Raw genomic sequence first — 11,577 nt, 5'->3', positions numbered from 1 at the left:
TAATAGTTTTTCCAATCAAATGAGAAAGAAAAAAAAACCCATTGAAAAAAGAAGATATGGAAGAAAAATTAAAAAGATGATATGAACAGTTTTTTTAGTTAAGGTTTAAGTTTAAAAATTTTAATTAATTAAATTTTTAATTAAAAATCTATTTTTATCCCATTTAGAAATCCAAGTTGGCACTTAAAATCTAGTTGGATTGGGACGTAGGATTACCGTTAGAGAGATAACGGAACTTAACGGTAGAGTGATCACTTCGTAACAAAATAATAACATAAGTGACTAAAAAGAAACATTTCAAACATAAATGACTAAAATATAACTTGAGGCAAACAAAAGTGACTATTTTTATAGATTACCCTAAAAATAAAAATAAAAACTCCAAATCCAGTGAGAATCCTACCAACAATCTTCTAGATTAATATCTGTTTTAACTTATCTTAATCAGGATTAATTTAGGGATTATTTGTTAAGAATGGATTTATTTTACCATACATCCCCAAACTATAGTTTGAATTTTAAATTAGTCTTTAAATTTTAAAACATTCTAATTAAATTTTCAAAATTTTAATATTATATCAATCAAGTCCTTCCATCAACCTAATCGACAATTTCAATGTTAAATGGTAACCCTAAAGTATATTTAATACAAATTGACAAAATTTTAAACTATCATTAAAATCTATGATAGATATATACATGCACATATTATAAATGTTTTCCATATATCATATCAAAACTAGTCTTCTAGCACACCTGAGTCACGATTAAATAACAAATTCTGATACTAAATTGATAATACAAATAAAAAGAAATTAATAAACCAAAGCGAGGTTTAGTTCACAATTTCGGGGGGTTAATAAAAAGAATAAATGTAATGTGATGTCCCCACTTGAATTCTTTTTTAGCCTCCTTTACCACTTAAATTTTAATTCCCCCTCATATGTTTATGTGTATGAAATGAATTTCTGAGTGAACAAAAGGAATATATATAGAGAGAGAGTTATACACATATCACCGTCTCTTTGTTTCATTCCTTCGGTCTCTGTTTCACTCTCTTTCTCTCTCTTTCTCAGTCTTCAAATGCTGTTTAAGCCATTACCTGCTTAGCCCCAAATCATAGATCAAACAACAACTGAATTTTTCAACTCTAAGTGGATCACAACTCTCCAATATATAAAGGCCACACACAAAAACCTAATCTCCCTTTAAAGAAAGTAAATTTATCACTAAATCTCCGCCTAATCTTCTCCTACAACAACATACACCACGTTTTTTCTTGTCAAAATAACATGGTTTCTCTTCAGTTTTGCTTTTTCTCTTAAGCTCCACCACCCCCTTTTCTTTGCTCTTAGTCTTAGCAAACCCCAAAATTAAGGTAGCGTCACCACTTCTTTTGTATTCCATGGACAGCTTGAGAGAAATAGAAGGAAAACAAGCTCATGATCCTATATTCATTGAGAAGATGAATAAATCGTGTTCTCGGTCGTCGCGTTGCGTATACGTTCCGGGGCCACTCATCGTCGGAGCAGGGCCGTCGGGTCTGGCGGCGGCGGCTTGTTTGAAAGCCAAAGGTGTACCCAGTGTAATCCTAGAGAGATCCAATTGCATAGCATCGTTGTGGCAATTCAAGACCTACGATCGCCTACACCTTCACTTGCCGAAGCAGTTTTGTGAGCTTCCACTCATGGGGTTCCCTACCGACTTCCTTACGTACCCAACCAAACAACAATTCGTCGACTACCTCGAATCCTATGCCAAGAAGTTCGATATCAGGCCACGGTTCAACGAGACGGTTTCGCGAGCCGAGTACGACCCGACGGTCGGTTTTTGGCGCGTAAGAAGCGTGAGGTCGAAGGGAAAAGAGACGGAATACGTTTGCCGGTGGCTGGTGGTTGCGACGGGGGAGAATGCGGAGGAGGTGGTGCCGGAGATAGAAGGAATGGGTGAGTTCGGTGGGGATATAAGGCATACGAGTTCATATAAAAGTGGAGAAGAGTTTAGAGGGAAAAGGGTTTTGGTGGTGGGGTGTGGGAATTCAGGCATGGAGGTCTGTTTGGATCTCTACAATCACAATGCTAAGCCTTCAGTTGTGGTCAGAGATACAGTAAGAAAAAAAAAAAAAAAACCCTCTTTTTAACAACGGCTATGGCGTCTCTCTTTCTTCCCCTTTCTTTTCTTTTTCCTCTATAAACAGTTAAAGCTAAAAATCAACCCACTAAAGGATTTTGATAATTTTTAAAATTCTGAGTTGTTTTATAATAAAGTTAATTACAGTAAACAAAAAAAAAATCTCATGCTGTCCCCTCATGTTTTAGAATTGCAAAAAAACAAAAGAATTTCTCAATTTTCATTTTTATATGCCAACTAAAACATAGTCAAAGGAAATTGAAAACACATGGTTTTACTTAATGTTACTAACCGTGAATAAGTTTGGTAATGTTTTGTTGTTTAATAAACTTCGTACCAACAGGTTTCATTGTCTAAAAAAAGCATGGTTTTGTTGAGAATTACAAACCCTGAATAAATTTGATATTGTTTTCGATTGAAAATATATGTTTTGACTCTGCCTAAAAACAAACTTGAACAAGTTTTGTGCAAGGCATTCATACTGGTTTCATTTCATGGAATTGCCATGGTTGGCAGCTTCAAGTTCCAAAGATTTATCAAGCTTACAAAAAAAAGAACATCTTTCGTCTTTCACTTTCTTGGGATTAACCAAGCATGCGCAACACAAGACAAAACTTATGATCTTATTATATATGTTGTCGTAATGATGAAGATCTCGACACCACTATGAACAAAGTTTCCTCAATCAACTTAACAGCAAAAGATAGAGCTAATTTCCTCCGCTAACTCTATATAATTCTTTTTTTTTTAATGAAAATCCAAGGTACACATCCTCCCTCGAGAGATGCTGGGGAGATCGACTTTCGGGTTGTCCATGTGGCTGCTCAAGTGGTTGCCCATGCGGCTTGTCGACTGGTTCTTGCTGATCGTATCGTGGTTGATGCTCGGTGACACGGCTCGTTTCGGGTTGGACCGGCCTCGGTTGGGTCCCCTCCAACTCAAGAATCTGTCTGGAAAGACACCCGTCTTAGATGTTGGCACGCTTGCCAAAATCAAAAGTGGAGACATTAAGGTACTTTGCCTTTTGTGTCATTCATATCTCAATCACTTTTCCATTTGCCCTACTAACGAACTAGTTATACTGCTTTTTATTGATCCTATATTTTATATACTGTTGCTTTTTCGTTTTTGCTTCAACATTTTTTTTTTCTTTTTTACCTTGTATTACATTCCAAAATTCCCAAACTTTCAATCAAAGAATTTTCCCCTTCGCATTTGCATTTTTGGTGGATTTAATCCATTCCCTATAATTTGACTAAAGACATATTAAACTTTGGGGTTCATTTTTAAAAAAATATATGTTATATACTTTTTGGCTTTTTCTTTATTATAATTGCACAAATATGTTTAGAATGCCAAGTATATATATATATATATATATATATATTACGTCATCATGTATTTAAATAAGCCACTGTGAAAATATTTGATGGAATTAGTGAAACTAAAAAGATTAGAAAGTATCAAAATTATAATATAGAGACTGAATTCGTCAAAAACACAAAATACAGGGACTTTTTATATATTACATTTTGTATAAAACGTTGAAATTCTTAAGTGTGTTGGCATTGTAGGTATGTCCAAGCATCAAGTGCCTAAAAGGACATGCGGTGGAGTTTGTCAATGGCAAAACTGAAAACTTTGATGCAATCATCTTTGCAACTGGTTATAAAAGCAATGTACCCTATTGGCTAAAGGTATATACTATACCCTTTATCTTTCTTTTTTACTTTGTTTCTTTTTAAAAGATGATAAACAAAAGGGTTAGTCCCACCAAACATCCCTAAAACTATTGTTGAGTTTCTAAATTGGTCTTTCAACTTCAAAACTTTCTAACTGAGTCCTTAAAAGATCTTTAACTCGTCAATCAAGTTTTGCTTTCAACTTTGCCATTAATTTAGGCCTTAAATGGCAGTTTGGATATGATATGAAGCATACTCAAAACATGTAGATCAAACTATAAACATATGTATACTTATCATGTGGATAGTTCAGATCTAATATGTTAAAAAAGGACGGGATTATTTCTTTTCTTTTTTTTAACACATAAGATCTAAGTTGCCCGTGCAATAGGTATTTACATATTTATGATTTGATCCATATACTTTAAAAATGCTCCACATCAAATTTTGAGTTGGCATTTAACAATCAAGCTAATGGTTTGGCTAAGGAATTATTAATTGATGCATATTGAAGTTTGGAGACCAAATTAAAATTTGGGTAATAGTTGAGGATGTCAAGTGAAATTAACCCTAAAAAAAGAAAAAAAGGGGGCTAAAGAGAGGAAATGAAAATGTCAGGAAAGGAAGATGTTCTCAGAGAAAGATGGGTACCCTAGAAGGCCATTCCCTAATGGGTGGAAAGGTGAGAGTGGGCTATACGCCGTGGGGTTCACTAAACGTGGTTTGCTAGGTACATCAATGGATGCTAAGAGGATAGCTGAAGACATTGAATGGTGTTGGAAACGAGAAGCAAAGCATCACTTTTGTACTCATCATAATCATCATCATCATCATCATCACCATGGTTGACCTTTTTTTTTCTTTTTTTTTTTTTTGCGGGGGGGGGTGGGGGGGTTTGAAATCCTGAGAAAATATACAGATTTTGTATCTCACAGCAACACTGGCTTTTCAACTATTCATTAATTTACTGTCAAAGGAACATCAAAATCTTGATGTTGCCTTGCCTTACAATAGATGAGAAGAGAAAATTTTTATTAAAAAAAAGGCTGAATAGCTAAAGGTTTCAAACAAGGGAGAGAGTTTTGTCTCAGTGAACCCTTACCTTGGGAAAAGAAAAAGAGTTGGTGTTGTTTGGATAGTGGGAAAATCTCAGACCATCTGTACATCTTGTACATTATAATTTTCCTCTAAGCCATGATTCCTTGTTCCTTTTTTTTTTTTGCAGAGAGAAAAAAAGAAAAAAAGGCAAATTAGTGCTATAGGGTGTTTGATAATTGTTATGCAAATCGAATATAACAATCTTTTCCTTTAGGGTTTTTGTTTTGGGGTGTTCTTCAAGGTTACTTCATATTGCTTTTTTTTCTCCGGAAATTCTTTACAATGGGAGTTGAATAAATTCCAAGTTAAGTGGAGTTAATTTTTTTAGAGGGTAAATACTCATAAATTGAACTGTTTTTTTTTTTTAATTTGTAGAACTCTAACATAAAAAATATGGAATTTTTATCACTTAATTTTAATATAATTTTTTTGAGAGCTGGACTTATAACTTTTTCATCTTACTCTCTAAATTGTTTTGGGTTTACCAAATTTGGTAGCCTTTCTTAGTTTAATTCTTAAATTTAGAATTCATTAAGGTATAAAATTATGTCATGAAAATTATTTAAAAATTTATTATCAAGTGATTATGTGACAATCTCATCATGATACTTTAATAAAATTTAATTTTAAAGATTAAATTGAGAAAAATGAAAAATTTAAGATTAATATGAAAAAGTTTTAGAGATCAAACAAGAAAAGAAATTCTAAAATTCAAATATTAAATGTTTTTCTTTAGCCCTTGTACATAGTGAATCTTAATATCAAACATTGTTGTTTGAAAGCTAGGTAGAATCTAGATCATGTTTTTTTTTTTTTTCCCCTTAATTTGGTTGTTTTGAGGCAATATCATTGTCAAAATGATTTCATTCCATGTAGAAACTTTGGACCACACCACTTTTGATTCTGAAGTTAAACATGTGCATTTAAAAATCAGCAGAAATCTTATTAATTGCTAAGCAATTTTAATATTTAATATTACTGAACCCAATAAATTATTCTTTGAAATTTATTGATTATGGGAATCAAATTTTACAACTGAAGCTTTGAATCTAAAATTGTATAAATCCGAATGAGTGAGGAAGATTTGTAATTTGTAATTATTTTATTTAAAATAGTATAAAAGTATGATAAAAATAAAAGTGATATTATAATAATTTTATTTTTATTTTTTACAAACACTGAAGTAGAAATGGAATGACCCTTCGAGTAATGGAATCCAGGTGTTTTACTCAAAAATAAAAAAATCTTAATTTTATGGTTTTAGAAAATTTTATAAAAATTTTATCGTGCACTCTTTTTTTTTCAATTTTACTTTATTTTTAATCTTTAGTTTTAAAAATTATGCAACAATATTTTATTTTTATTTAAATTTTTTATTTAAATTTAATTATATAAAATTTAGATTAATGTTTTAATAATAAAAATACTTAATTAATATAATATCGATAATTTAAAATGTAATTAAAATTTAAAATTAATTTAAAATAAAAGTTATAATTTATAGATATTTAATCTAAATAATTCATAAATAAATTCCCCAGTGCAAGTGATTAATTTGGAAATAGGCAAGCAGAAGTGATTGATTGACATCCTCAAAATCTTCTTTTTATTTATTTTAAAAATCTAAAAAGCATCACACCATAAGAAGAAAAGAGAAAAGGTCGACCTGTTTCTCTATGTCACCTGGGAAAAAGTTTATTTGGATTTGATAGATATTAATAGTATAAAATTAATTTAATTTCCCACATTTTATAACTTTTTATAATTGTAAAATTAAATTAAAACTAGAAATCAGGATATTGGTAGGATTGATTAGCTTAATTAATTGGACCAACACCCTACTCAATATCATCTTAAGCACTTTCTAAATTACATCCTTCCCAACCGACATAATTTTTTTAATCTTTTATAACTATTTCTTCTAATAATATCACTTCAGACTAATATAATATAACCTTTAAAGCATTCCAAATTTAACATGTACATATTTATTTAGAAATATAATAAGATAATTACTTGATATACATATAAATATATTCTTAAATGATATTTAAAAATAAATAAATACAACGTATAATAAAATCTCAACCACGTAACAAATAATTATACATATAAATATATATACATATATTACTACGTGCTTGTATATGCAATTGTGCATGCATCTTTGTGATGTCAACGAACCACGCCTTGTATCAAAGGCAGTGCTTTTAAGTGTTATCCCATAAAGTATTTTATTAAGATAGTATTATTCTTAACCGCATCATCAACTCTTTTATAAAATTATAAAAATATTTTTCTTTTAAATTATAATTAATTTTATTATCTTTCTTATATTTTAACTCTTTAAATAAAATAATCAAAATTACAATTTCAACAATACTCAAAAATATTAAAATATAAGTTCAATACCACTCAACCTAAAATGTTATATTTTTTTGAATTTCGAGTTTTGAGTTTATAAAATATGATTTAGGATTTTATTAAATTTTGAGTTTATGATTTAGGATTTGAGTTTAGTGTTTAAGGTTCGGGCTTATGTTAATTTTCAAATTTTAGGTTTAGGTTTAAATAAAACTATTAGTATTTATTTATAAGTCTTCATTATTTTTATTTCAAAGTAAAAATTTTGTATTGAAGGCCAAGATGAAATTATAAAACTTTAAAGATCAAAGGTACAAGTTTTATGTTAAAAGGATTAAATTGAAATATTAATTTTGAGAAAGACAAAAATAAAAAAATCTTTTAACCAAGAGATTAAAATAACTTAAATTAAATTATTAATTTTAAAGGAATTAATATTATAATTTTCATTTAACTAAAAATATAAAATTAATAATTCAACTATAACTATTCATTAAAATGCAAATATATTAATAATATATATCTAGATATTTTCAAACCCAGAATGTAGGTAAAATAAAATATTTTACGTTAAAAATATTTTATTTTAAAAATTATTTAATAATAAATATAAGTTGAGTGATGATAAATTTATATTTTAATATTATTAAATACATATTGAATTCTTGAATTTGTAATTGTTTTATTTAAAGAGAGTATAAAAACATGAAAAATATAAAAGTGTCATCATAATAATATTAATTATTTTTAAAAATATTATAATAATATTAGTTATAATTTAAAAGAATGAGTATTTTTTAAGTTTATAAACTAGATGGAAACCCGATTAAGGATGACATAAATTTAATAAAATACTTAAATATAAGTATTAATTATTTAATATGTACTTAAAATTTTTCATCTATTTTTTATTTTATTCAATTATAAGGTGCCGTGTTTTTATTGAAAGATGGCGCATTCCTTTTCCTTCTACTTCTTCAATGTTATATTATTGAGGGCAAAGTAAAAGTAGAAGAGATGGAGAGGAGCAGTTGGACGGCCCATTAGATCCCACAATGGCCATATTCTCCATTGGAGCCCCCTTTTGGGCCTTTATTGCCATCAATTGTCACTTGTCTTACTTCCCCTTTTCTCTTCCAATTTCACTCATCACCGACTTTTAGCACTAACTTGACTCTCATTCCAAAAAGAAAGATAATTTTGTGATGTGAGGACCCCTTTTAATCATCGTTTCTTAACCTGAATCTTCTTATTTTGTATCTAAATTCGTGGTTCATATCTAAAGCCTGAACCAAATATACTACATTTCTTTAATTAAATCATGTTATATATTAGACATACCTCCCAACTTAAAAGCTATTTCGCTATCAGGTATTTTATGCTAAACAATATATATTCCTAAAAACAGTATCGCACTTGATAAGATTGCAGTGCCATCCGTTTCACGATCTGAGTTTAATTCTATTTGAATTGGGGTGATTTTTAAGTAAAGTTCTTTTAACAATGTTAGCTTTCAAGATTCAAATTTGGTTCAAATGTTTGAAAAAAATTCACTTTCATTCTTTCCAACCACTTATTAGTCTTAAATGACCCCTTCATGACATGATAATAAACATTTAATCATCTAAGGATTGTACTTGCAGCCCTTAACCCTTTAGGTGAATCATTCATCATCTTGACATCAATCATATATATGCACATGTAATGGAGCTTTGTTTTTTTTTTTTTTTTTTTTATGTAATGGATTATCTTGTAGTTAAGATAGTTTTCTTTGTAATAGTAGAAAAAGTTAAAGAGTTTTGATATATTATGAGGATTTATGCACGAGACAATGGAAATGAACCAAATATATCATTTTTGTTATACATGCATATGAATTGAATTCTTTTTCTTTGAAACTTAAATTATTTTTAAAGAGATTACAAATATTAATTCAATTATAATTATAAGTAATAACTATAACTAGAATCACTATTACAAGCACGAATAAATTGATAAACAAAAATATATTCATACTTAGACTAAAATATACCTAGATATGATTCATACGTAATAAACTTAAATCATAATAAAAATCTAAACTGAAAACTTATACACATAACGAAACATTAACTCAAAATTTTAAATTATTCAAAATTTTAACTTTGCCATTAAATCAAATTAACCTTATACATAGAGAGGCATATTAAAAGTATGAATTAGCATGATTGGTGAAATCCAATTTAATGGTTGTTCCCAAATTTAGCTAGCTTGACATACAGATCTGATTAGCTGGCCTCTTTTTTTGACAAAAGGAGTTAGCATTTTGCAGGTACATCACATTGATGAAACCATTTTAATTATTAGATTTGGTGTTTTATTTTTCAATCAAAAGGCCTATATATCATTCATCAATCACAATCCCACCTAAATTAAACCCCATAAAATTTAATCTTATTTGCATTCCATTATATATATATATATATATATATTTTGCAACTATCAGTATTTTTAAAAAAATTATAGTAATGTATTTGAAATAGTATATATAGAATTATTAAACTTCAAAATCTATATGAAAAAAATTAAAAATTAAAAATATTGGTGTTGAATATATATAGATAAAATAAAATTGAATTTTTGAGAAAGAAGTAAAGGCATTGAGTGGGGTTAAAATTAAGACCAACATTGAAGCATCTTTTAAAGAACAGCACTTAACCAAGTAGCTATAGGGTGGTCCTATTGATAAGGTTGCATGTATCATCCATTTATTTTATTTCAATTTTTCATTTTTGATGGGTTAAGCAGTCTTAATTGTGCGTGGTCCATGAAAATTGACTATCCGGTCTGAATTTATACTAGTTATTGAGAACAAGTACATAAATAATTTGGACCATTTCAATTAATTCTAGAGTTGCGTTTTCATGGGGCATTTTACTCAATTTGTTCAAAATTTGAAATTTTCATTATGGATTTTTGGTATTAAATTTTCTTCACCATCATTGACTTATTGGCGATACCAATTGGCAGAACGTTAACATCATGTTTAGAATGCTCCAAATATCTTCTATATTTGCATCATAAGTAGCTATAGGAACTATACATAACTCCTATGCTCTATCTTGTATTTTTAAAAATATTAATAGCTAAGTTATTTTTATTATTTTTTTCTTTTTAATAATTAGGATAGGATGAGATTGTAAAACATTGAATCCAAATTTTCATATCACAAAATAAAATAATTTTGCCACTAAGTTAAAAGTTGTTGGAAAGCTATTTTCAGGAGTGAAGGAAAAAATTAAATTTAGGAGATAAAAAATGAATTCTAAATTCTTTAAGGGACAAATAGAAATTGTATCATTATGTCAATTTATAATTTTATAATTTTCAAGGGAGTTATAATAGTTTTATCAATTTAAAGGGGTCAAGGAGAAATGTTTCCTTTGGATCTGCTCCAGTTTTCATTGTTATTGTTTTTTTCATATTTTTCATGTCCATTTTATAGCTCATGTTTGGGATTCATGATTGTCTCTAACAATATCGCCTCTAAGGTTCAAACTTACATTCTCCTTTAATAGTGCAATATGTGTGGGGTCGAACCTGAGTTATGCAACGAACACGAGCGGAAACCAAGAAAATTGGACACAAACGTGGAAAAACCTCTCCAAAGAGGATAAAAAAATCATGGGTAAAGAAAAATTCACTAAAACTGGCAAAAAACAAAAGGAGAAAAATTCACTAAAACTGGCAAAAAACCAAAGGAGGGTACAAGATGGAGAACCAAATAAATCCTAAACCCACATTACAAAGATTCCCCGAAATTTTCACAAACTCTCTCTTAATTTTGTTGCTATTCTAAACTATCTAGGGTTGCTAAGAGGCCTATTTATAGGTTGAATTTCGTGTACAAATATGACTAAAACATCCTTAGAATAATAAGAGTTAAATTGAGAAAATATAAAAGAGTTTAACTAGGAGAAGAAACTCGATTAAGTGGGAAACACGTTGCCACGTTGGGACGTCAAGCATCGCGTCATGGGGGCGTGGTATGTCGTGTCGTTGGGACGTTGGCTCTTCCTCGTATTGGGTTGGCTCTGTTTCGTTCGATATGCAAGACACACTCTACAAATCTCCACATTGACTCGTATATCCAAAACATCATTTTTGTCGAGCCCCGTCAGCGGCCTAACTCGATCTTTGTCGAATGTTTACCAAGTCTAAGTAATGTTCGAACTTGGAAACTGAAAGACTCTTTGTTATCATATCTGCTGGATTATTCTCTTTGCCGTTTTGTGAATTTGAACATTTCTTTGAGCGAACACCT

At 29.5% G+C, this 11,577-nt stretch overlaps 1 protein-coding gene across 1 annotated transcript; it reads left to right on the top strand.

Moving 5' to 3' along the window:
• Window positions 1–940: 940 nt before the first annotated feature.
• On the top strand, window positions 941–5,237 carry LOC108455349 (indole-3-pyruvate monooxygenase YUCCA6-like). The gene is made up of 4 exons (XM_017753923.2): window positions 941–2,107; window positions 2,894–3,142; window positions 3,705–3,827; window positions 4,431–5,237. The coding sequence occupies exons 1-4, from the start codon at window positions 1,406–1,408 to the stop codon at window positions 4,659–4,661; spliced, it is 1,305 nt and encodes a 434-aa protein (XP_017609412.2). The 5' UTR covers window positions 941–1,405; the 3' UTR covers window positions 4,662–5,237.
• The last annotated feature ends 6,340 nt before the right edge of the window (window positions 5,238–11,577 follow it).

The sequence above is a fragment of the Gossypium arboreum genome, chromosome 6, assembly GCF_025698485.1.
Source record: "Gossypium arboreum isolate Shixiya-1 chromosome 6, ASM2569848v2, whole genome shotgun sequence".
Lineage (NCBI taxonomy): Eukaryota > Viridiplantae > Streptophyta > Magnoliopsida > Malvales > Malvaceae > Gossypium > Gossypium arboreum.
The sequence above is the reverse complement of the archived record's forward strand: the minus strand, read 5'-3'. Positions and strand labels throughout refer to the sequence as shown.